Here is a 26,361-nt window from a genome sequence, read left to right on the forward strand (position 1 = left end):
AAGTCTTTATTAGGCACTGAACTGAAACAGTGAAGAAGAACATAAAAGGAGGCCTTTCCCTCAGGGCTGTAAGTCTCTTAAAAATATCACATAGCAAAGGTAACACCACTTAAGGCAACTGCCTTAGTGACTGTTCTGTTACTGTGAAGAGACTCCATGACCAAGGCAATTCTTATGAAAGAAAGCATGTGATTGGGGCTTGCTTGTAGTTACAGAGGTGTAACCCATGATCAGCATGTAGGGGAGCATGGCAGCAGGAAGGTGTGGGCTGGAGAAGCAGCCGAGAGTGACGTTGGGCACCCCAAGTGACACTTCCTCCAACAAGATCCACCTCCTGCTACTCCTAATCCTATCAAAGAGGTTCTCTCCCTGCTGGCTGGACAGCCCAGTATGTGAATGAGCCTGTGGTGGTCGTCTTATTCACACCACTGCAGGAAGGAACATGTGGTGCATACTCACCTCTTCAAAGGCAAAACAGAGCGAGCATTGGTGGCTGGAAAACCTCTCCTGTGCTTCTCGTGGGTCTTTAATTCTTGCCATGCTGATAGTAGATGTTGAGTGTCTGCATCATGAGCAGGTGGAAGAAGGAGGGAGTTTATATAGAGTAACAAATTTGATACTGTAGTTTTGAGTGTTTAGAAAGTTACTGTCACTGAGCATGGTGGTACACGCCTTTAATCCCAGCGCTCAAGGAGGCAGAGGCATGAGGATCACTGTGAGTTTGAGGCCAGTCTGGTCTAGGACAGCCAAAGCTACACAGAGAAACCCTGTTAAAAAAAAAAAAACAAAAAACAAAAATACTGTCAGCATGGTTAAATTAAGGCGACAAAAATACCATTCCAGTGTGTGCATATACTACAAATGTAACAGAATGGGAACAGAATTGGGGCTAAAACCCTAAGGAAGAAAAAAGTGAGGAATGCTAGAAATGAGAGAAATCAAGTCAGTGAGTAGGAGATAAAGCAAGGGGCTTTCGTGGTCCTAGTTATCTATAGCATGAGTTTCAGGTAGAGATTTAATATGCACATAGGGACGAGACGTGTGGCATTGAGGGCTGAAGAGATGGCTTAGTGGTTAAGTATACTTGTTTCTGTTGAAGAGGACCTGGGTTCAGTTCCACGCTCACAGTCATCTCCAGCTCCATGGCATTCAAAGCCTACTTCTGACTTCACAGACACCAGACATGCACTTGGCACACATTTATGGAAGCAAAACATTCATACACTTAAATTAAGATGTATTAACAACAACAAAAATGACATTGGGACTTTTCAAAACAGCTTCGACAGAGCCAGATATGTGGCTTAGATAGAAATTGAAAATGTCCCTAATTGTGGCTAGTGACTAGAAAAAGTAGCGGCTAGTCAAACACTCAGGGGGAAAAACTGAGTTGTAGAACAATCTTAAAAATAATGTATAGGGGCTGGAGAGATGGCGCAGAGGTTAAGAGCACTGGCTGCTCTTCCAAGAGTCCTGAGTTCAATTCCCAGCAACCACATGGTGGCTCACAACTATCTATAATGAGATCGGGTGCCCACTTCTGGTGTGTAGGCATACATGCAGGCAGAATACTGTACAAATAATAAACGCATAAGTCTTTTAAAAAAATAATGTATAATGTTTATGAAGTAATTAGATGAGAGATGCTCCGTGGGTAAATAAAGGACTCAGTGCACAAACCTGACAGGAGTCAGCTGCAGGAATAACGGGGGAAGGGCCAGCTCTGAAAGCTAGTCCGCGGGTACACATACAGTAAGGAAAAAATAAAAGACACGTATCTCTAGAAGTTAAGGAAATAAAATATGATTCTATAAGAAGGCAGGCTAAGCAGGCCAGTGAGCAACACTCCTCCAAGGCCTCTGCGTCAGCTCCTGCCTCCAGGTTCCTGTCCTGACTTCCTTCAACAATGTAAAAGTGTAAGCCAAACAAGCCTTTTCCTCCTCAACTTGCTTTTTGGTCATAGTGTTTCATTGCAGCAGTAGAAACTCTCAGTAAGACACTAAATAGAGTTCTTGCCTAATGCATGAACCCATGTTTAAAATACAAAAGACTGTACATGTTCATTTTAGACAGATAAACATTTGTAAAAATAACCTTGTATTAAAGCACAAAGGGATGACTCTACAAATACCGAAGTATGTCACCTGGGTTGTATATTCTGACTACGGTGCAGAACTTAGATTTCAAAGCTTCGGATTATGTGTTCCAGAGGAGCTTCACGTTCTAGATCTCCCAGCCTTAGCCTTCTGCATGTTGAGCCAATAAGCATGTGCCCTGACACCCAGCTAAGAGCAATGTTTAAATGAAATAACAGCTAAACTTTAAGCTAATTTTGCTGTTGTGCCTCAGGCGTCTATTCTTTTTTTTGTTTGTTTTGTTTTGTTTTTCGAGACAGGGTTTCCATGTGTAGCCTTGGCTGTCCTGGACTCGCTTTGTAGACCAGGCTGGCCTCGAACTCACAGAGATCCAACACCTGCCTCTGCCTCTCAAGTGCTGGGATTAAAGGTGTGAGGAAAGATAGTTTTCTGATTTCTCTTTTAGTTACACTGGGGATGCTTGCTATTCAGTGGCTAACTCTATTAATCCATTAAGCAATTGCAAAGCAGTGATCTGAAGTTTTATTATTTTCTTCTGGAGCTTGTGTCTATAGGGAGCTGTTTCCTGTCTATTGGTTATCTAATAGTTTCATTTAAGCCTGGAAGAAAAAACTTTATTTTATGAATTTGAGTGCTTTGTCTGCATGTACATCCGAATGCCACATGCATAGTGCCTGAGGAGATCGGAAGACCGTGTCATCACCTGGAGCTAGAGTTGTGGACCGTTGTGTAGGTGCTAGAAATTGAACCTGGGTCATCTGGAAGAGCAGCCATTGAGCTATCTCTCCAGTCTCCAATCCTATTTTTTTCCTTAGCCAATAAGAGCCTCTTCAAGTTGACTCTCTATCCTGTGGAGAGTTTGTGTGTCCCCTAAACAAATCCCATATGCAGATACTTATACAAAGTTCATTTGTTTGATTGATTATTTTGTAATTGTTTTGTCTGTGTTTCGCAGTTTGGGGCTTGTACATCATAGGCATTCTTACTAAGCTTTACTTCCCGGGTCTGGTTTGTACACTAATCTGTATTGGAAGTAATTCTTCTTCACTGTACAGAATTGCTTTACATTTTGTAACAGTCACACAATAGCTGATTGTGTAACTGTCTGACAGTGAATATTTTGGTGGTTGTCCTGAAGTAGGACGGCTCCTGTCATGAACGTCTTGGTACAAAGTAATACTTTGCCACATATGTGAGGATGGCTGAAGGGACAGTTGTCAGAAATGGGACAGCTAAATAACAGCTTGCCACATAGCCTTTCAAAAAGCAATGAAAAGTCTGTCTTTTTCTTCCTTCTTTCTTCCTCTGTGTAGCTCTGTCTGTCCTGGAACCATAGACTAGGCTGGCCTTGAACTCAGAGAGATCCTCCTGCCTGTGCCTCTGCCGCTCACGTGCTGGGATTAAAGGTGTGCACCACCGTAGCCAGACACTCTTCCCTCTCTTTGGTGATACTAGTTTGTAAGTAATCTTTTGGATCTTGGATAACGTGGTAGATAAAAATTATCTCAATGTAGTTTTTACCTGTATTTCCTTAATTTGGAACTTTCTGTCCACGTCTTTTATTATGTACTACAACTAGCCTGTTGATGAAATATTGATTTGTAAGCACATTGCCCCTTTATAACGTATTACAGTGATTCCCCCACCACCACCATTGTTTTCTTTTGCCTGCTGGTATTTATGTTTCAAGAATTTATGCTAGGGACTGGAGAGATTTATACTATTGAAGTTTTCAAGAATTTTTAAAAATCCAAACTAAGAGAATTAGCAGCACAGAGGCCCCCAGTCGCCTGTTTACACCCTAGCACCTGAGTGTGTGTGTGTGTGTGTGTGTGTGTGTGTGTGTGTGTGTGTGCCCGCCCTACAAACAAGACTGCGTCCTAAAGAACCACGAGGTCAGCTAACACACCCTGTCTTCCACTCCAGGTCTCCATGTTTCACTGGCTGGGGTGGGGTGGCTAAAATGTTCTTTTCACAGGAACCACAGGTTGCACTTAGTTGCCCTCTCTCTTCAAATCCTACAGGACAATTTGTGTCCTTCAATAGTTTCGTTTGATGCTTCATAATTGGATTCACATTGTCCATCTTTATCTGGAATGTCATAGAAATTCTATTATGTACTGTCAGGAGGTGCAGTTTCAGTTTGTCTTTCTAGTGTTAACTTTGAGCTCTTACCATGGTTGGCATTTACTCTGTCTCTTCATCTGTGGGTAGATAACTTTAAGTACCTTACTTACTTATGGATTATACCTTTGTTTTGGTTATTTTGATGCTTGAGCACAGTTTTGTTTTTTCAAGCTCATTTTCACCTTTTTTTTTTTTTTTTAAAGTACTTTATTTCTGCCACAAGATATTTTAGGCTTATTTTGTACTTTGCTACCCTAGCCCTTGGATCTCCCATTTCTCCAACAGCTATGAAGATTTCCTTTTACAGAAGATGCTGTTTGGAAGCAAGGTTCAGCTGCTAGTCATGTTTGTTACTTTGGGAAGCTTTATGTGAGCAGATGTGGGAAGAGCAGACGATAATACGCACATTTTCCATGAACATCTAGATATTCACATCTGTATTTCTGTGCCTGTGGTTGAAAATCATTCGTTCACACCTTAGACTTTTTTATTTTTTTCCGGTTTTCGACACAAGGTTTCTCTGTAGCCTCGGCTGTCCTGGACTTAATATGTAGAGCAGGCTGCCCTCAAACTCAACCCAATCTCGCCTGCCTCTGCTGGGATTAAGGCGCGTGCTACCACGCCTTATACCTTTCATTCCAGTCTCAACATTAGTGAGCTTACCTGTGCTTTCTGTTTTTATATTTGCAGCTGTTCCATTATGCTGCGTGTTCGCTTCTTTGGCCGGCATTTACTCTGTCTTCCATGTAATCCATCTCTGCCATCACCTCAGCTGCTTGAGACGCTGCCTGTTAGGCCTAAGCTGCGCCCTTTCCCCTCCCTGTTGCAGATTTCTTTCATGCTCTAAGCCTTTAGCACAGTGTATCAGAACACCCTCTGTGGATACCCATTTCAGCCTAGTTGGGGCCTACTACACAGAACTCAACTGCCCCTCTTCATAGGTGATACCCCCACTTTATTTTGCAATAGCACCCCTTGCTAGTCTGGTCCCTCGCCTCATTCTCCTCGGTCTTCCTCCTCTCCTGAACTAGACGTCTCTTCAACTTTTTTCCTTTTTTAAATTTCTAACAAGCTTTATAACATACCTAACATCTGTCAGATAGTCATCCAATTGGCTGGAATTCCATACAAAAATTCTGTTGCTCCCTTCTCTTGTCAAAGTTGAGATTTTTATTAAACAGATGGGTACCACTTTTCTTTTTATCTTTTGCAGATGATGTTCCTGCAGATATGGTCGCAGAAGAATCAGGTCCTGGTGCACAAAATAGTCCATACCAACTTCGTAGAAAAACTCTTTTGCCAAAAAGAACAGCCTGTCCTACGAAGAGCAGTATGGAGGTTAGTTAATTGTAACTGGTTTCATAATGAAAGAATTGGGGGGAGGGGCACAGTTTTTGAAAATTATTACATATGGTAGAAATGCTTGACTGATAAGTTTTTGTTTTGATTTTGAAGGGTGCCTCAACTTCAACTACAGAAAACTTTGGTCACCGAGCAAAGCGTGCAAGAGTGTCCGGAAAGTCACAAGATCTATCAGGTATTTTGAATGGGAATCTAAGAAGAAAAGCAAAATGAGTTTTAAAAGTTTATATTTGACCCCAGACTTGCTAGTACATACTTTAACCTCAACATTCAGGAAGCAGAGGCAAGTAGATCTCTGAGTTAAGGCCATCTTGGTCTAGAGAGTTCCAGGACAGCCAGGGCTACATAGAAACCTGTCATGATGATGATGATAAATCTCTAAATAAGCCAGAAGAGGGCATCGGATTTCCTGGAGCTGGATTTACAAGAGGTTCTGAGCGTCAGGTTGTGGGTGCTGAGAACCATACATGGGTCCTGCAAGAGCAGTGCAGATTCTTCGATGCTGAGCCATCCTCCAGCCCCTTTCTTATTTTTATACAAACTTTTTTTTTTTAAACAGCCAGGCAAAGTGGTACAGCATAACTTCAGCTACCTCAGAGACTAAAGGGTGTGCAGGGGTCGGGGCTGAAAAGATAAGTGCCTGCCTAGGTTATAGAGTGAGTTCAAGGCCAGCGTGTGTGTGTGTCTGTGTGTACATATGTAAGATAAAAGGAAAAAAATTGTCATTAAAAGCACAAGCTATTTGTTAGATAAAATAATTTCTTTAGTGAGGAGGAAGTCACTGCTTGATAAATCACTTGTTTACATTCTGTTTGCTAATCTCTTTTAGCAGCACCCGCTGAACAGTATCTTCAGGAAAAACTGCCAGATGAAGTAGTTTTAAAAATCTTCTCTTATTTGCTGGAACAGGATCTTTGTAGAGCTGCTTGTGTGTGTAAACGCTTCAGTGAACTTGCTAATGATCCAATTTTGTGGTGAGTAAAAAGTCGCTCCTTGTTATCTTGAAATATGGTATGTGGTTTCTAAATGCCAGGTAGGGAAGTTGAAGTGTGGATTTCTAGTTACAATTAAATAATTAAAAGAAAATTAAAATGCGTATAAATTCTGTTACCTGATTATCATAAATATAAAGGACTTGTCAATCCAAGAAATATTTATAAACTAGTAAATGATGTGATTTCTGCTATTTCCAAGTTCATAACAACTGAGTGGTTTTGGAGGAAGTGTTTTATTTGTGTATTAGGTGAAGTGTTGCAGACAGAGTCTTGTGTAGCGTAGCTGCCCTCAGAGTGGCTGTGCGGCTAGGGATGTTGAACTCCGCTTCTCCTGCCCCGGCCACACCTACCGTGTGTCCTTCGTTTGCTTGTTTCCTTCAAGACTGGGTTTCTCTGTGTAGCCTTGGTTGTCCTGGGACTCTCTTTGTGGACCAGGCCGGCCTCGAACTCAGAGCCATCTGCAATCTGCCTGCCTCTGCCTCCCCAGTGCTGAGGTTAAAGGCGTGTGCCACCATGCCCAGCAACTCATTTCATTTTTACTTTTTTTTTTTTTTTTTTTTTTTAAGCAGAGTTGGGGTTTAACAGAGATATTTCAGTATAGACTTAAGTGTCAGGATGAAGAAGGTGCTCAGAAGACAGCGGCGCGCACAGGTGCATGGGTGTGGGCTCTCAGAGAACCACCAGCTGAAGTAAGACACCAGGTGCTGGCGCAGGCGGCTCCAGGGAGTCCTGCTTCACGTTTACAAGCAGAGCTGGTTGAGTGTGGTAGAGCACACCTTTAATCCAGTTCCCGCAGGGGCAGGCAGAGCCTCGAGGCCATCCTGGGCTACATAGTGAGGCCTTACCTCAAAATAAAAACAAAACAAAAGGAAAAAAAATCATTCAAGTTAATTTTAAAATAAGACCTTAAATCTAGTAGCTCAGTGAATATACATGTATATTCACTTTGGCCCAGTCATTCTGCTTATGAAAATGTTTTCACTCTTTGCAGTTTTTCATAACAGCATGTAGTTAGTAAGTAGGGGAATTGAAGACTGTCCATGTGCAGCGTAATAACCTGAGGGGAGGCTAGAAGGGACAGGCAGTTAGTGCTCGCACACAGGGCTTAGTTGGGTTTCCAGCACCACGTGGCTGCTTCTGTACACATATGGGCACATATAAAACTCATGCAAATAAATACACATGCAAACAAGGCTTTCTACAAAGAAAGAGGTAGGCACACTGTATAATGTCCAGTTAGAAGACTGAGCTATCTCTGCCAACAGTAACTTTTATACAAAAAGTTGGGTTGTCGCAGTGGCAGGTGGATCTTTGTTATTTCAAGGCTAGCCTAGTCTACAGAATGAGTTCTAGGACAGCCATGACTGCATTGTGAGACTCTGTCTGCAAGGGAGAAAAAGAAGGCACTTTGTCTGCACAGTTGTGCGTATCTGTGATCCCAGCTACTCAGAAGGGCAAGGCTGTCTTGGGCCCAGGAGTTTGGAGCCAACCTGGACAACACAGACAACCCTATACCATCAGTACCTTCCGAGGAAATAATTGTTAATTAATTTCTATATTTTGGTATTTAATTTGGCTGTCGTTCGGATAACTTAATATTTTATTAATCTAGATGATATTTTATAAGGAAATCTTTAATTCTTCTCTTCCCCCCTCAGGAAACGATTATATATGGAAGTATTTGAGTATACCCGCCCAATGATGCATCCTGAACCTGGTAAATTTTACCAGATTAATCCAGAAGAATATGAACATCCAAATCCATGGAAAGAGAGTTTCCAGCAGTTGGTATGCAATACAAAAAATACAGATTTATGTATTTCTAAATACATTTCTTTATAAAAAATAAAAATGAATACATCCAGAGCTAGAGAGGTGGTTTGGTGGTGAAGAGTATGTACTACTCTTCTAAAGGACCTGAGTCTGGCTCACAGCGCTCAGGTGGGCAGCCTCAGCTTCCTGTAACTCCAGCTCCAGGGGACCCAGTGCCTTTCCTCTTCTGGCCTTTGCCCAACTGCACTAACGCATATATACCCACACACAACTAGACATAATTTAAAGCTTTTAGTTAAACAGATGTATCCAAGAATAGATTATAAACAGGACAAAGTGCCATACACCTGGAATCCCAGCACTCAGGGTCAAGAAGATCACAAGTTGAAGGCCAGCCCTGTAACATAGTAGGACTGTCTCAAGGGAAAGACAGTGTCAGTAGCAGGGAGCATCAGCACCTTGAACAGTTCGGATTCCAATGAATCTTTTTAAATTTTTACATAAGCTTGTAGGTTTTAGGAATTTAAAATTTCCACATATAGCTTATGTCTCTTTTTTTAGATTAGATCTCACTGTGTATTCCTGGCTAGCCTAAAACTCTCAAAGACTGGGCTGGACAGATGGCTCAGCAGTTAAGACCACCGTCTGCTCTTCCAGAGGTCCTGAGTTCAATTCCCAGCAATCACATGGTGCCTCACAACCATCTATAATGAGATCTGGTGCCCTCTTCTAGTATACAGGCAGAACACTGTATATGTAATAAATAAATCTTTAAAAATTAGTTTAAACAAACAAACAAACAAACCTCACAAAGATGAAACTTTCTCTCCCTCCGCTTGTGCTGGCATTAAAGACATAGACCAGCACAGTGGAGCACATCTGTAATCCAAGCACTCAGGGAGGCAGAGACAGGCAGGTCTCAGAGTTCAAGGCCAGCCTGGCCTATAAAGCACATCTAGGACAGCCAAGCTACCCAGAGAAACTCTACCTTGAAAAGCAGAAACAAAACCAAAGACACACCATCCCCTTTATGATTTAATTTTCTTATAGTCTATCAATTTTGAGTGGTTCTCAGCTAGGGGCAAATTTGCTTTCTCAAGTGTCAGGGAACATTTGGCAGTCTTGAGACACTTTCTGTTTGCCAAAGCAGAAGAGGGCACTTACTTTGAGTACCAATTGTGGCAGCGGCCACGGGTCCTGTTGGGCACCCTCCACTTCATGGGGCAGCCCCCAGGTGAAAGCATTACGCAGCCACAGTGAGAGTAGTGGGGAAATTGAGGCCAGCCTGTCTGACTGGGTAGGAGTGAGTAGATTCTCTTCATGTGCTAGATGACTGAAAATTAGTTGGGACAGTGGTGAACTGCTTTATATTTAATCAATGTTACACTGCGGTACAGTGTTTGTATGACGGTAGACAACGTTCTGTCTTGTTTTTGACATCGTAGTATAAAGGAGCACATGTAAAGCCGGGATTTGCTGAGCATTTCTATAGTAACCCTGCAAGATACAAAGGAAGAGAAAATATGTTGGTAAGTTTGGTTTTATTTTTTAATTGGCATATGGGTTTTGTTCTAACATTTTCAAATAAAACATTTTTGCTGGCACCCCCTTTTCTCCCTTTTCATTATTATGTGACGTTTGTTCTGTACGATTATGGCTATACCTAATCTTGTCATTTGTATTTTTATGACTTTAGATAGTAACCTTTCTATTCTGTATGACAGTGACTGTTCAGTACTGACACTTTTGTTTTGTTTTGTTCCTAGTATTATGATACTATAGAAGATGCCCTTGGTGGAGTACAGGAAGCACATTTTGATGGGCTTATCTTTGTTCATTCTGGAATATACACTGATGAATGGATATATATTGAATCTCCAATCACTATGATTGGTGCAGGTATTCTGAAACTCACTGTTAGAATCTTAGCATTTTGTTCCTAGTATCTCATTTACATATTGGGGCTATTTTTAGTGCTAGTGACTTAAAATCCAATTGGACTCTGTTAATACTTCAGTGATCAGAAAGCACAGCAGTGGAGATTTTTTGAATACTTTTTCTATGTGAGGAAAAAAGCAGAAAAGGTTAGAGTTACAGATGTATGTGAATTTTGGTATCCCTGGTTTCTCCATTTGCCATCAGTTACTCATTTAAAGAGAAAAATAGTTGTTATTTTTCCCTTGAAAACAAGCATGCTGGGTCCTTTGGTTTCTTTTTGTGTTCCTGGAGCCTTGTATCCACTTAGTCTACAAGTGTTCTGCTTCTGGACTGCTAGCCCACAGCACTATGGCTTACAGTTTTCATGCTGTGGTGCTCTTGTTTTTTGGATATATATTTCATGTGCTCCTGTGTGTCTGCATATACATGTACCACTTGCATGCCTTATGCCTGCAGTGGTCAGAAGAGGGTGTAAGATCCTCTGGAACTGGAGTTAGAAGTGGTTGTGAGGCAACATGTTAGCGCTGGGACTGGAACCCAGCTCCCCTGCATGGGCTCTTAACCATTAAGCCATCTCTCTTTCTCTAGCCCCTGTTGCTGTGTTTTTAAAGAAATAAATGATAACTTTTAAATGCTTTTTAAACTAGTTAAGTTCCTTAATACTAAATGGAATGAAGTGTTCATTAAATACTGATGAGTCAGTTCAAGATTTGCCGCCCTCTTTAATTTTTTTCTTTTTTTGATAATATAGTTAGTAGACAACTTTAAGGGTAACTAGTAATACTATTTACTAATGAAATTTGCATTTACTGTCTCTCTGCTCCCCCCTCCCCCCTCCTCCCTTTCCATCATAAATAGGAGGGCAGGAATTGAGTGTGGTGTAGTGTTTTGCTTCTTTTAACTTTAAACTTGTAAATTTAAAATTTGAGGACCTACTGGAAATTAATCTAAATTTAAAAAGTCTTGCCCTGACCCCTACCCCACCCCCGGCAGCTTTTTCTGTCACCAGATTCAGCTGTTGGTGACTGTTTATTTCTTAATATGTTACTGTACTTGATAATAATACTAATTATAGTTGAATCTTATTAGAAATAGTAGTATACATGAGTTTGGGTGTAGTGTTATTGAACAGTAACCTCAATAGATTGTCATAAATACCAATGAAACGTAACTAAAAATTAGTCCTGCTGCTTAATATTGATGTCTTCTTAATTTATTTATTCATATATGTGTGTTTATGTATGGGTATGGTGTGTGTGTGTGTGTGTGTGTGTGTGTGTGTGTGTGTGTGTGTGTGTGTTCGTTCCAGAAGAGAGGGCCAGATCCATGGAACTGAGTCAGAGGCGGGTGTGAGCCACCTGGTGTGGGAGCTGGGAATTGAACTTAGGTCCACTTGAGGAGCAGGAAGTTCTCTTAACCACTAAGCCGTCTCTCTGGTCCAATACAACTGATGTTTTTTAAGCCCCTCTCAGCTGGACGTGACGATACAGGCTGTCACCATGCCACGTGGGAGGAGGCATGGGGAAAACTGCAGTTTGAGCCTAGACTGAGGCCCTGCCTTTTGCAGTGGGTGGGCTGCGCGTGTGGGTCCTTCCTCACTGACTGAGTAGTGATTGAGTAAAGGGTGTATGCTTAAAATGTCTTTTCTACAGCACCTGGGAAAGTTGCAGACAAAGTTATTATTGAAAACACTAGAGATTCAACTTTCGTCTTTATGGAGGGTTCTGAAGATGCTTATGTTGGATATATGACAATAAGAGTAAGAGATCTTTGATTTTGAAGTACTTTTTGAATTGGGTAATTCAGTAGCTGTTATTACAAATAAATTGTCTGCTTTTCAGTTCAACCCTGATGACAAGTCTGCTCAGCATCACAATGCACACCACTGCTTAGAGATCACAGTGAACTGTAGCCCTGTTATTGATCACTGTATCATCCGAAGTACATGCACAGGTTTGCGCTTTCTTTATGTGTCGTATAACATGAAGCCAATGGGTTGCTCCTCAACAGGATTTTTAATGCATAAGTCATTTTTCTTATAGTTGGTTCTGCAGTATGTGTTAGTGGTCAAGGAGCATGTCCCACTATCAAGCATTGTAACATCAGTGACTGTGAAAATGTTGGACTTTATATAACAGATCATGCACAGGTATTGATTTAATTTGGATCTTTTTTTTTTTTAAACTCATTTTCTTTATTAATTTTTTTGAAACTGCACTAATGTTTCTCATTGTTATAGGGAATATATGAAGATAATGAAATTTCTAATAATGCATTAGCTGGGATTTGGGTTAAAAATCATGGAAATCCAATTATTAGACGGAACCACATTCACCATGGACGTGATGTTGGTGTGTTCACATTTGATCACGGCATGGTAAGGCTTGTTAAGATAAGAGCTGGCTCTGCCAGTCAACATCTCACACTTAAGCGTTATTTTATATCAGATTATCTGAATTGAAGAATGTCATTATATTTTTAAGTCATGCAATATTCATTCTGTAAGTTCACATACCAAAACATCATTATCTAGAAAAATATGTTTATGGTAGAATTCATTGACAACTGTGTGATCTTTGAAGTCTAATCCAGTAGTTTGTTCTCAAGTCTGAATGTGTGTAAAAATCATATGGAAACTTATGGGCTTTTTTGTTGAAGGAGAGGGGTGTGTGTGTGTGTGTGTGTGTGTGTGTGTGTGTGTGTGTGTGTAAATTTCTCTTTTGACATCAGGTTTTCCAAAAATGAGGCCAAAGAAAAGCATTTTTAGTCAGCACCATAGTGAGTATGTGGAGTGTTTATACGGCTTATCTTGTAGTGTTTATACTTTGGGAATAACAGTCCCAATTGTGTAGGGCTTTTTGTATTTTGTTTTCTTGTTTTTGTTTTTTGGTGGAGACAGTGTTGGAGGTTAAACCTGCGACCTGGGGTGTTCGAACCAGCCTCTTATTATTAATTTGGTTCCTATTTTATTTCTCCTAAAAATGTTTTATGACTATGTGTCAATATCCTATAATCCTAACCTTGCAAGGTAGAGTCAGGGCCATCTGAAGTCAAGGCCAACCTTGGATATGTTAGAGCACGCAAGGGGAAAAAAATAAAGGAAACAAAAAACACCAAACTGTCTTTTTTTTTTTTTTTTTTTTTTTTGGTTTTTTCGAGACAGGGTTTCTCTGTGTAGCCTTGGCCATCCTGGACTCACTTTGTAGACCAGGCTGGCCTCGAACTCACAGCAATCCGCCTGCCTCTGCCTCCCGAGTGATGGGATTAAAGGCATGCGCCACCACGCCCGGCTCCAAACTGTCTTTTAACTTGCATAAATTCAAAGACAGTATAATCCGATATCAGTTCTAAAATAGGCAGAAATTACAGAGCATATAAATTTCACTGTCTCTATTTTATATACTTTTCTAGGCTTAACTTTTAGAGTTCTCTAAGCTCATTATGCCAAAATAATGTTAACAACAGATTGATGAAATGGCACTTGCTGTACTCCCGGCACACTGGAGACAAAAGGATAAACACAAGGTTGAGGCCAGCCTGGGCTACATAGCACATAGTCCTAACCATGCCAGGCCTACACAGTAAGACTGTTTGATAGACGACAACAACAGCAGAAACAGTGTTTGCTGACACTCATTTAGAGGTTCTTTTGACTTAGTGCCTGCTTTTCCTGTAGGTGATTTCCAGGTTCTCATAAAGCATTGCCAACATTTTGTTATAGGCGTCAGAGAAATGGAGAAAAGTGATGACAGATAGGATTGTGATGCAATCTGACTGCTCTTGTTTCCTAATGAAACTACCTACGAGCAGTAGGCTCATATATACATATTGTCCCTGGCAGCGAAAAAAAAAATTTTTTTTAAAAGATTTATATATTTAATGTATGCCTGCATGCTAGAAGAGGGCACCAGATCTCATTATAGATGTGGTGAGCCACCATGCGGTTGCTGGGCATTGAACTCAGGACCTCTGGAAGAGAAGGCAGTGCTCTTAACCACTGAGCCATCTCTCCAGCCTGAGAAAAAAAAAATTGTCTTTGTTTATACCTGAAACAGATCCCAGACGAATTAAACCATGATGAGTTCCATTTTTCAAATGCTGACTAGACCTAAAGAGTTTAGGCCAGAAGCTAAATTCCCAGATTGTCTTAGCCAGTGTCATCACTATAATCTGAGAAAACTTATCCACCTAAAATTCAGGCTGTGGCTGAGGTCTGTATATAAGAATCAGACGTGAGATACGATGTCAGTACTTGGGAAAACGAAATAGTAGAATCACAAATGTAAGGCCAGCCTGAGCTGTGTAGCAACTCCATGACCGAGAGAGACAGAGACACAGAGAGGTTTTATTGAATAGCGCGGCTCTTGTGCTGACACATGAGAGAGAGAGGGTGTCTAGATGATCATACCAGGGGTACTGAGGTGCGGTGCTGTTTGTTGGGGATACTTACTGGTAATAGGCCCAAACTAGCACTCTTCATTCTGTAGAAACGGTATTCTGATAGTTTTGCCTGTGTTTTCTGTAGACAGTGTCCAGAGGTTATATACACTTCCGGTGTCACATTTATGAGTACTTCTGTCTCATTCAAAAATGATTAGAGGTACAAAGGTAACGTTAGCCAGAGTACAAGCTCCTCACTTGCAAAGTGTCTATGCTGATGGTTAGTTACTAAAGCTCACCTTAGTAATGGCTCCTGTTGCATTCCCTTAGGCCGGGCTTTGGCGTGCTTGCTCACGTATTTGAGTTTACAAGTAACAACATTTTTAAAACTACCCAGTGTTCATGGTTTAATAGTTCCATTGGGAGTTAATAGAATTTCTAAAGAATTAAGATTTGTGAGGGAAAAGAGTATATGTCTGGCCTGTCATGTCTTTTGGAATTGTTTCAGTACTGGACATAATGTGGGCAAAAAGATGATGAATGTTTTACTCTGGTCTCTTTGCTTCGTACAAGATAGCCTGTATTCAATCATGGAAGGCTCCCTTGGTAGTCCTATGTACTCCTAATCACTTTCCAGAGACCGGCTTAAGGTTCCAAATATTTGGGGGGCCTGGTTGGGGAAGAGGTGTGTTTTGATATTGTGGGCTGGGTGTTTGAGTGCACACCTGAAACACTGCACCTGTGAACAGTACAGCAGCTCATCCCCACGTCCTTTTTGCCCCTTCATCTTATGTGTGGTGGGTGTTCTGCCTGCATGTGTGTCTGTGTCACATGTGTGTAGTCCCCATGGAGCCCAGAAGAGAGGGTGTTAGATCCCATGACAGTTGTGGGTCACCTTGTGGGAATCAAACCTGGTTCCTCTAGAAGAGCTGCTGAGCCATCTCTCCAGCCCTACCCTACCTAAGTCTTGAGAAAGACAAACCATCTTTATAACTTACAGAAGATCTTCTCCTCAGCTTAGTAACATTTGCTACTTGAAAACTATACTCCAAGGGCGTTCTGTAGTAAGATTAGTTTAGTGTCCTCTTTATCCAGAGCACAACACACTTGGCAGATGTTTTGTAAATTATAATTTGGGTTATGGACATTAATTTCAATGAAAATAGTCTTTCCTTGCCCCTTCCAGTTTTCTTCACTTAAAGGCAGGGCTCTATTGTGTAGCATAGGCTGCCCTTGCAGCCTCATTTTCTGAGGCCTGGAATGTAAGCATGCACCGTCATACTTTGGCTTTTTAAAAATTGATACCGGAGTTATATCTTAACAAAGTAGATGTAGTTCTTTATACTATGTTTTAAAGCAAATGTGGCTAGTTCCCTGTGTTGGAATGAATGAACCTTGGATTGGTTCTTTTTGTTTTTCAAGATAGAATCTCATATAACCCAGGCTGATTTCAAACATGTAGCCAAGGCTGGCCTTGAATTCTATCCTCCTGCCTCTGCCTCCCAAGTGCTAGGGTCACAAGCCACCAGATGCAGTGGTTGTAATGTTTTGTTCATTTAATACTGGTTTTGAGACGAGGCCTCTCTGATGCAGGCTAGCTGGAACTGCTGGGATTGTGCAACCTTCCTGCATCAGCATGTAAAACAGCCAGGGCTGTGTGTTCCGCCCACAGTGCCTAACTGTGGACCATCTTTTAGAAATTGATTTATTGGAACTATATCTCTCTTTTTATGCATTTTATGCATATAATAGACATTTTCCCCACCCTCCAACCAATTTGTACATTTTAATGGATGTGTTTAAGTGGTTGGTTTGTTTGTACGGACGTACATATGCACGCACGCACGTACGTGCATGCTTGGTGCCCCTAGAGGCCGGAACACGTTGTTGGATCTTATGGATCTTGAGTTAAAGACAGGATTATGAGCCGCCATGTGTGTGCTGGGAACCAAGTTCAAGTCCTCTGCAAGAGCAGCAAACGCTCTTAGTTAGTGAGCCATTTCTCCAGCCCTAGTTTGTTGGGCTTTGAGTGTTTGTTTCTTTGTTTTGGTTTTGTTTGGGTTTTGTTTGTTTGGAGTTTTTCGAGACAGGGTCTCCCTGTGTGGCCTTGGCTGTCCTGGACACAAGGCTGGCCTTGAACTCACAGCAAGCCACCTGCCTCTGCCTCCTTAGTGCTGGGATTAAAGGTGTGCACCACCACACCCAGCTTTATTTGTTGGTATTTTTAAAGACAATCAGGGATGAAGAGATGGCTCAAAGGTTAAGAGCACTGGCTGCTCTTCCAAAGGTCCTGAGTTCAATTCCCAGCAACCACAGGGTGGCTCACAACCATCTATAATGAGATCTACCTCTTCTCGCCTGCAGGTGTACATGCAGGTAGAACACTGTTCATAATAAATAAATCTTTAAAAAAAAAAAAAAAAGCCAGTCATGGTGCATGCTTTAAAGACAATCAACATGTATTTTTTTTAATGACTTCAGCCTTTTGGTAAAGGATTAATACATATTAAGTAATTATTCATTGAATAACTCTTTATGTTTTTCTTTCCTACTTTTGAATGCATCTACCATAATTAGAAAATTTCTTGGGGGCGGTGGCACATACTTTTAATCCCAGCAAAGGCAGAGGCAGGCAGAGCTCTGAGTTCCCAGGCTAGCCTGGTTTACAGAATAAGTTCCAGGACAGCCAAGGCTACATAGAGAAAGTCTGTCTCAAAAGAAATGTGTATCGTTTCTGTATTTTATTTGAACTTTAATGTATATTTCCCTTTTGTTTCATTTCTATTTAGAAAGTAGCCTTTACATACAAATTTTAACTCTTTTCAGGGATACTTTGAAAGTTGCAACATACACAGAAACAGGATAGCAGGCTTTGAAGTAAAAGCCTATGCCAATCCCACAGTGGTTCGATGTGAGATTCACCACGGGCAGACTGGAGGAATATATGTCCATGAAAAAGGAAGAGGACAGTTTATAGAGAATAAAATCTATGCAAACAACTTTGCAGGCGTATGGATTACCTCAAATAGTGACCCAACAATAAGGTATTTGTATAATCACAGATACATGGTTCTGAGGGGTTTTGTTTTGTTTTTTTCTTCCAAGAAAAGTTGAGCTACTGAACTTTAACTCTTAAAATATTTTTTCATGTGTGAGGCTGGAGAGATTGCTCAGCAGTTAAGCGCACTGGCTGTTCTTCCACAGGACCTGGGTTCTATTCCCAGCACCCACAGGGCAGCTCACACTCTCTGTAACTCCAATTCTGAGGGATCTAACACCCTCACACAGACCGACAGACATGCAAGCAGAACACACATAAAATTTGAAAAAATAATTTTAAAAAACAGACAAGCTTTCACAATTATATAATTTTATGAACATCTGATTGCTGTAAAATGGGTTTTTCTAACTACATGTAAATGAATATAATTTTTTCTTTTTCTTTTTCTTTTTTTTTTTTTCCTGTTTGTACCATTGTTTTGTGAGCAATTGAAAATATAGGTCATTGTTTTATTTTTTAGTGGGATCCCTAGTCTCCCTGTATTAGACTGGCCTTGATTTGGGGGGGGGGGGTTTGTTTTTCTTTCTTTCTTTTTTTTTTAAATTTTATTTATTTATTATTTATACAATATCCTGCCTGCATGTATGCCAGCAGGCCAGAAGAGGGAACCAGCTCACATTATAGATGGTTGTGAGCCACCATGTGATTGCTGGGAATTGAACTCATGACCTTTGGAAAAACAACCTGTGCTCTTAACCACTGAGCCATCTATCCAGCCCTTGTTTTGTTTTTCAAGAGAGGGTTTCTCTGTGTAGCCTTGGCTGTCCTGGACTTGCTTTGTAGACCAGGCGGCCTCGAACTCACAGCGATCCCCCTGCCTCTTCCTTCCTGAGTGCTGGGATTAAAGATGAGTGCTACCACGCCTGACTTAGTTTTGTTTTGTTTTTTTTTTTGTTGTTGTTGTTGAATTCTTTATGTATACCACACAGGCCTTGAACTCAAAGGTCTACCCTGAGTGCTGGAATTAAAGGCATGTACTGCCATACTCAGCTGGCTTATTTTTAATTGCCTTTTTTGTTGTTGTTTTCGTTGGTTTCTGGGTTTTTTGGAACAGAGTTTCTCTGTGTAGACTTGGCTGTGTGCTTGACTCGCTTTGTAGACCAGACAGTGATCCGCCTGCCTCTGCCTCCCGAGTGCTGGGATTAAAGGCGTGCGCCACCACACCTGGCCCTATATTTTTAATTGTTAAATTGGCTTTATGAAAACATATTGCTAATATTCATCATGTGTTTCTAAGACAGCTTTAAAAAAACGGTTTTGAGTGTTTCAGGGTAGGTTTGAGATGCTCTTTTGGAGCTTGGTGTGATAGCAGATACATGTATTCATTTGATTTTCATGACACGCTTTGTTAAGTTTATGATTTTTCAAAACTCATTTCATGTTATAGGGGGAATTCTATATTTAACGGAAATCAAGGAGGGGTTTACATCTTCGGTGATGGACGAGGCCTTATTGAAGGAAATGACATTTATGGTAAGCATATGATTTTGTATAAAACACATTATTAGTCGTGAGTGTGTGTGTGCGCGCACATATACATCCAACACATACAGATTTACTAAGTGAAGGCAGGGGCGGATGAGACAGGCTCAGTCCTTGGCCTCTACTTAGCTCATAGCTCCCTGGACATTGCTCAGCCCCCTGCTCCCTCAGGTGTGCTCCCGCCTTTCTTCTTGAGGAACTTGAACACCTGCTTGTCCTTGGAGACCTTGAGCAGTTCCATAGTACACTAGGGCAGGAAGTCACAGAACTCCCGGGTCGTGTCTTACATAAACGTGGTGTGTTGGGTGAGGTGCCATGGAGCCAGCTGTTCCTTGACTCTCTCGTAGGCGTTCTCCCTCGGTGGCCTTGTAGAGGCCCACAGCCAGGGATAGTATGGATCCATGGCTCTTGCTCTTCAGCAGGGCCCCGCAGTAAGAACAGCCCGACTTCTTGATGTTAGGAATAGACTGTTTTGAAATTATCTAAGTGAGAGATGTGAGCTAGTTCTATTAAAGTCTCAATAAAGGGGCTGGAGAGATGGCTTAGTAGTTAAGAACACTTGTTCTTGAGAGGACCTAGGTTCAAGTCCCAGTGCCTGCCACCATCTGTGACTCCAGCTCCAAGGTGTCCATGATCCAGACATCCATGAGAACAAAATACTCAACACACAAAACAAAACAATAACATCTTTTAAAAATAAAGTTTCAAAAATTATTCTCTGATAACTTGAACAGTCACTCAGTGCACTAGGCCAAATGTCACCAGAAAACAGAAATAAGAGCCTCATCTTAAGGACTGTGTATGGTTTTTCTTACATCACTAACTATCTAACAATAAACTATGTGGGTTGAAGTTCGGTCTACTTTGAGCTCAGTAGAGAAGAGAAAGCACTCCTCACTAAAGCTTTCATTCAGCAAACTGATGGATGAGATGGATATTAATAAATGTCTCTAGTTGTTAATCAGAAGACAGGCATGGAAAGGCTGAAATACCGACTCAGAGTCACAGTAGAAATAAATAGAGTGCTGGACAGTGTGGCTTGATCTCAAATATTAATCTGCCTGCAACACTTCTACATCTGCTTATGATCTAGTCCTCTTAGCTTTGTCTGGTAATGATCACTAAAACTCTAGTACATGAGTTATTACTATTGCCTGATGTGAAATTTTTTACTTTGTACTACCAAGGCTCTAAATATTAACATTGTAAATTTTAATTTTTAAATAGGCAATGCATTAGCAGGAATTCAGATTAGGACAAACAGTTGTCCCATTGTTCGACATAACAAAATTCATGATGGACAACATGGTGGAATTTATGTGGTAAGTTAACGTCTGTAAATATGTACACTCTTGCATAAAAATCAAGGCCAGGGCTAGGGAATGCATGTCAGTGGAATCATGCCCCCCACCACCTAAGCCAGGCCAGGGTTTGGACAACATGAAGTCCTGCCTCAAAATACAAGTGGGAAGGAAGAAGAAAACTACAAAAGTGACTTATCCAGACGAGTGCACGCATGCTTTTGGGAACGTCTTTCTAAGCACCTCTGTCTTAGCCTTACATTAAAATAGCTGTTAAATTCCCAACTGTTTTTTTAAAAAAAAAAAAGGAAAGGTAGGGACAGCTAGGCATGGAGGCCTGTCACCTCAGCATGGAGCTGGGGTGGGGGAGTCACAAGCTTAGAGCAGGGGCCGTATGGTATCTCTATTGGCAGTGCGCTTGCCTCACAAGCACAGCGACTTGCCTGTGCTCTAGAGCCCACTTACGCAGATGTGTGTGACAGCTGCAGCTGTGATCCCTCTGCTGGGGAATCAAGAGACAGGAAGGACACTGAGTAGGACTTCAAGAAACCAAAGTGGGCAAAATTCAGTGACTCAAATGAAAACAGAAAAACATGTGAGGGCTTCAGGTTGAGAAGATTATATTCAACTTCTGAATTATAAATTTGTTTCTTTAATATGTAGACAATAAATACTAGTCCTTTTCTTACTTTGAGTACATGAATGACTTCGAGTTCTGATGTGTATGTAGCTGAGTACTTTTGAGCATAAGCTATAGAACCTCTTTAAATGTATTTATTTGGGGTAGAGGAATATATGCCTTATCTCAGAAAACAGCTTGTTGAAGTCAGTTCTTGCCTTCTACTGTGTGGGTCTCAGGCATCACATTTAGTACTTGAGAGCAGAGGGCCTGTACCCACTTAGCCCTCTCATGCTCATGGGCAGAAATGGTATCTTCTGAAAGTGTAGCAGCTGACTGGCAGTCTGCTTTTATCATTACACTGGAATGTTGTCAGGGTGACTCCTTTGTGAATCTGGAATTCTATAAAAGCAAGATAAACCACTGTTACACCTCCAAAGGAAAGAGCCTTCAAATGATACAGCCACCTAGATCTTAAATTTTTTTCTAAAGGTGGTAAAAATTCTGATGTCATTAAGACCTTACCATTTTGGAGTGATTTCATAGCAGAAGTTTGTAATAACCTTGTTAAAGGAAACTTTTTTAGTATGTTACACATCTTAGAAATGTTCCACCTGGGTGTGGTGTCACACGCTTTTAATCCCAGCACTCGGGAGGCAGAGGCAGGCGAATTGCTGTGAGTTCAAGGCCAGCCTGCTCTACAAAGTGAGTCCAGAACAGATAGGGCTACACAGAGAAACCCTGTCTCAAAACCCCACCTCAAAAAAAAAAAAAAAAAAAAAATCAAAGAACTAAAGGAAGCTAAAATAGTTTTTAAAACAATGTTGGGCCGGGCGTGGTGGCGCACACCTTTAATCCCAGCACTTGGGAGGCAGAGGCAGGCGGATTGCTGTGAGTTTGAGGCCAGCCTGGTCTACAAAGTGAGTCCAGGATGGCCAAGGCTACACAGAGAAACCCTGTCTCGAAAAACAAAACAAACAAAAAAAACCAATGTTGGGCTGGGCATGGTCTGTCTCTAATCCTCCCAGCACTCAGAAGGCAGAGGCAGGTGGATCTCAGATCGGCCAGGTCTACCTAATGTGTTCCAGCCTGCCCAGGGTTGCACAGTGAGGCCCTCTCAAGGGGGAACGGCAGTTTGGGGCCCAGCGAGATGGTGCAGCTGGTAAAGGCAGTTGCTGTACAAGCCTGACAGCCATAAAGACCCAGGAAAGCCTGCAGCACAGCCTAGCACATGGGCCAGGCAGCCCTGCACCACATGACAGTGGAAAGAGAATGGACTCCACAGAGCTGTTCTCTGGCCAGCACACTGTGCCACAGCATGCGCACGTTCACACATGACACATCTACACAATAAATAAGGTGTTTGTTTTGTTTTGTTTTTAAATCAGTGGAGTAAAGAATGTTGGATGATACTGCTTAGTAGTCAAGCATGTTCCTAACATCCATGTGTCCTAAGTTGTTACCAGCACTAGAAAAAAATTTCAATGGTGTCATAATTTCCTCCCCTAACTGAAAAAGGCAAACACCACAGCTCTTGGCAGGGCTGTTCCAGGGAGGAGCACACATAAGACCCTCCGATAGTCAGCATATACTATAACCCGTTTAACGTCTCTTCAGCATGAAAAGGGACAAGGCGTCATAGAAGAGAATGAAGTTTACAGCAACACTCTGGCTGGAGTTTGGGTGACAACTGGCAGCACGCCAGTACTGAGAAGAAACCGGATACACAGTGGCAAGCAGGCAAGAGTACTTACTTGGTCTTCTTTGGGTCAGTAATTCTTTAAAAAGGATCAGGTGAAAAAGAGTTGCTCATTTCTTTCCCTTCCAATTTAGGTTGGTGTTTATTTTTATGACAACGGACACGGCGTTCTAGAAGATAATGACATCTACAATCACATGTATTCAGGGGTTCAGATAAGGTAACTGTCTCCTTGGTTTTCTTTTTGGAAGAACCTGGGATTGTGTAGACTGTAAGAATTGCTTATTTAACGGGCAGTCATTCTGTTCTCTGTATTCATGTTCTCTTTGTACTTTTAATTTTCCTTGGTCAAGAGTTATGACCTAATGCCAGAAGAGCTCAGCTCTCTCTTGTGCAGTCAACAGTGGTTCAGCAGATACCTACGCTTATCCCTATGCCTGGCAGGCCATCGGTATTCTGTACAATGGAAACTTCTGTTTCTATGCTATCTAGATACTAAACAAACCTTTTAACTCACTATGTAGACCAGGCTGGCCTGGAACTCAGATCCTGCTACGTCTGTCTCCACAGTTCTAGTGCTGGGATTAAGTACATGTACCACCATGTCCAGCACGAACGCACAAACACCTTTTACATGTAATATTTAATATTTTCATGGAATTCTATGTTTTAGTGTGGGGGTTTGATATTTTTGTTGAGACAGGGTCTCTATGTAGACCACACTGGTTTCAAACCCACAGAGATCTGCCTCCCAAATTCTGGGGTTAAAGGCATATACCACTCACCATACCCTGGGCCAGGAATCCTAAGAATGTTAATGATTATAAATTCAGCTTTTTACTTCCTGTACGAGGAGAGATGTAAAGTCATATAACCTCCATTTAACTTAGCTCGAGGCTCTATATAGTCATAATCAATAGCAAAGTGATGCAAAGTGTGGTTTATGGGAAAAACAGGACTAATCAAACTTTTAACTACTAGCTAATCTATAAGGAATTGTTTGTATATGCATGTGAGCAAGTATGTGTGCAAAGGTACAGATGTCAAGTTCAGAGAACAAGTTTCAGCTCAATTCTCCTTCCACCATGTGAGTTCAGGTCATCAACCATGCTGTCAAGTGCTGGGTCATCTCACTGGCCCTGTGTGATTCTTGCCATGGTTATATTTTAGCTTGTCATAGTTATAAAAGGTGAGACATGCAGATGGGAGTGATTGAAATGATATTTCTTTCTTTCTTACCCATAGGACTGGAAGCAACCCCAAAATTAGACGCAACAAAATTTGGGGAGGACAGAATGGTGGAATTCTAGTTTATAATTCTGGTATGTTTAACCAAATGGGTTACATCATTTTTTTTTTTTCTCTGTGTTAATAAACTTTAGGATTATGCCTCTAAATAATGTACCTAAATTTTACATTTATAGGTCTAGGCTGTATAGAAGACAATGAAATATTTGACAATGCAATGGCTGGAGTCTGGATTAAAACAGATAGTAATCCTACACTTAGAAGAAATAAAATCCATGATGGAAGAGATGGTGGCATCTGTATATTTAATGGGGGTCGAGGTATTGTTAATTCTGCACTAGTGAAAAACCCAGTTTTCTCTTGTTCTTTTCTATCTTTAATGATGAGTGACTCGGACTGAAGTGTTAGAAATAAATGAATCTTTTTCTTTATCACATCCTTAGATGGTTTAGGAAAGTAGTGCCTATTAGACAAAGGACTATTTGTAGTGTTTCCATTGTTTGTACCCACCTCTCCACTGCCAGGTTCAGTAAAGCTTTTTGAAGGTAGAGTTGCACATCCTCACTCTAGGCCTTTTATTGCTCTAATAAATGTTAAAGTTACAAAAGATGTGACAAATTAATGAGTATGTTAGATAACATGCAACTCTATAGCAAACAAGTGTTGATTTTGTAAATGTTGGAGAACTAAACTAACCAAGCCAACCCACTTTGCCTTGAGTCCTGCGGTAGTTACCTTCTGCAGGTAAACTGTTCATAAATAGATTGGGAGACAGTGCTGAGCGGAAAGTACTGTTCTTCCAATGTCATCAACCCAAGACTATATTACCCAACACGAAATACACCAACACTCAAATTAATTTCCTGCAGCAGGGTGTTGAGCAAAGGTTCCTACAGTAAAATAATGAGCTATTTCTCAAATATTCAACTGATGTAGGACTTTCCAAGTATAATTGTTTGGCTTTTACTTATTTTTGTAATGTGTGATTGAACATCTCTGTACCAGTCACTGTGGTAGAGATAGCTAAAGATTGTAAATATACTATGACATCCATAAAATTTACAATTAAGTGGAGTAGCACATTGTCAACAAAATCTGAAGGAAACAAAGTGGTTTAGGTGCAGGAAGTAAACAAAAGTGGAAGCTGAGTAAGGTTTTTCTATATGCAATCAGAGATTTTAGCTATCTTAATCACATTAGAGGGCTATGAGATGGGTCAGTGTGGATACGTGTGCAGACCCGAAGACCTGAATTTAGTCCCCATATCCCAAAAGGTAATCAGAGAACTCCACATGTGCATACATATCAATAAATGTGAGGAAGACATGCAGGCAAGCTGGTTAGAAGCAGGGAGTCAGTATAAGACAAGCAAGAAATTATGGATTACAAGGCAAGGGCTAAAAGTCTTAAAGGGTGGGAATGGGGCAGGAGAGACGGCTCAGTGGTTAAGAGTACTATCTGTCCCTGCAGAGGACCTGGGTTCAAGTTCTGCCATATATATGGTAGCTCACAGTCCTAACTCCAGTCCCAGGGAATCTTAATGTCCTGTTCTGGTCTCGTTGGCTTGCACACACTGCACAGTCGGAATGTGTTTGAGGCTGCTGCTCAGTTATATACACCCACAACTTTTTTTTCTACATCCCAGCTGTAGCCCATCCCACCTTACCTCCCAGCCCCAACCACCCACCTCCCCTGTTCCTCAGAAAAGGGAGAAACTCCCTCTTCCTATCCACCCCAGCTCATCAAGCTGCTTGTGGCCTGGCAAGGCAGTCCTGCCAGGGGGAGGTATATTGGTATTTATCATGCAGGAGGAAGGATGCGAGAACAATGCCCAGAAATACCAGCAGTTAATTGTCTACTGAAACAGAGAAATGCCCGTGTATAACATTTATTGGATTTACTATAAAACAGGTAGTGGGGCTTTAAAAAAAAAAAAAAAAAAAACTATTATGTAAAGTCTATGCACCACTTTGCCTGCCTGTTACCTACAGAGGCCAGAAGAGAGCTTTGGAACTCCTGAAATTAAAAGTGGTTGTGAGCCACCGTGTGGTGCTGGGAATCAAACCCAAGTCCCCCAGAAAAGCAGCAAGAACTCTAACCGCGTCAGCACCTAAAAGCACATTGTCTGTAAAGTAGCTGTTACTAACTAGTGTACCTTACCTTGAACGTACTTATATAGAAGTAATTTATAGCTAATGACAGAAGTGTTGGAAGGATTTAATACGTCTTGGTTCCTTGGCACACTTTCACAAGTGGTATAAGGTATGAAAAAAAATCTCA

General features: G+C 41.3%; 1 protein-coding gene across 2 annotated transcripts in view; it reads left to right on the plus strand.

Moving 5' to 3' along the window:
• The window catches only part of Fbxo11 (F-box protein 11), an 83,223-nt gene that overhangs the window by 54,337 nt on the left and 2,525 nt on the right, over positions 1-26,361 (plus strand). Inside the window, exons 2-18 of one of the 2 annotated variants that reach the window (XM_051157683.1) lie at positions 5,437-5,561; positions 5,679-5,760; positions 6,415-6,559; positions 8,239-8,368; positions 9,799-9,882; positions 10,120-10,252; positions 11,944-12,050; positions 12,133-12,244; positions 12,334-12,440; positions 12,531-12,668; positions 17,498-17,715; positions 19,120-19,205; positions 20,442-20,536; positions 22,752-22,874; positions 22,968-23,053; positions 24,079-24,155; positions 24,258-24,401. In XM_051157683.1, the coding sequence (XP_051013640.1) occupies positions 5,437-5,561; positions 5,679-5,760; positions 6,415-6,559; positions 8,239-8,368; positions 9,799-9,882; positions 10,120-10,252; positions 11,944-12,050; positions 12,133-12,244; positions 12,334-12,440; positions 12,531-12,668; positions 17,498-17,715; positions 19,120-19,205; positions 20,442-20,536; positions 22,752-22,874; positions 22,968-23,053; positions 24,079-24,155; positions 24,258-24,401 (1,992 nt within the window). The remainder of the gene's footprint in view (positions 1-5,436; positions 5,562-5,678; positions 5,761-6,414; positions 6,560-8,238; positions 8,369-9,798; positions 9,883-10,119; positions 10,253-11,943; positions 12,051-12,132; positions 12,245-12,333; positions 12,441-12,530; positions 12,669-17,497; positions 17,716-19,119; positions 19,206-20,441; positions 20,537-22,751; positions 22,875-22,967; positions 23,054-24,078; positions 24,156-24,257; positions 24,402-26,361) is intronic. The other variant, XM_051157744.1, reaches the window with a different exon arrangement.

The sequence above is a fragment of the Acomys russatus genome, chromosome 1, assembly GCF_903995435.1.
Source record: "Acomys russatus chromosome 1, mAcoRus1.1, whole genome shotgun sequence".
Taxonomy (NCBI): domain Eukaryota; kingdom Metazoa; phylum Chordata; class Mammalia; order Rodentia; family Muridae; genus Acomys; species Acomys russatus.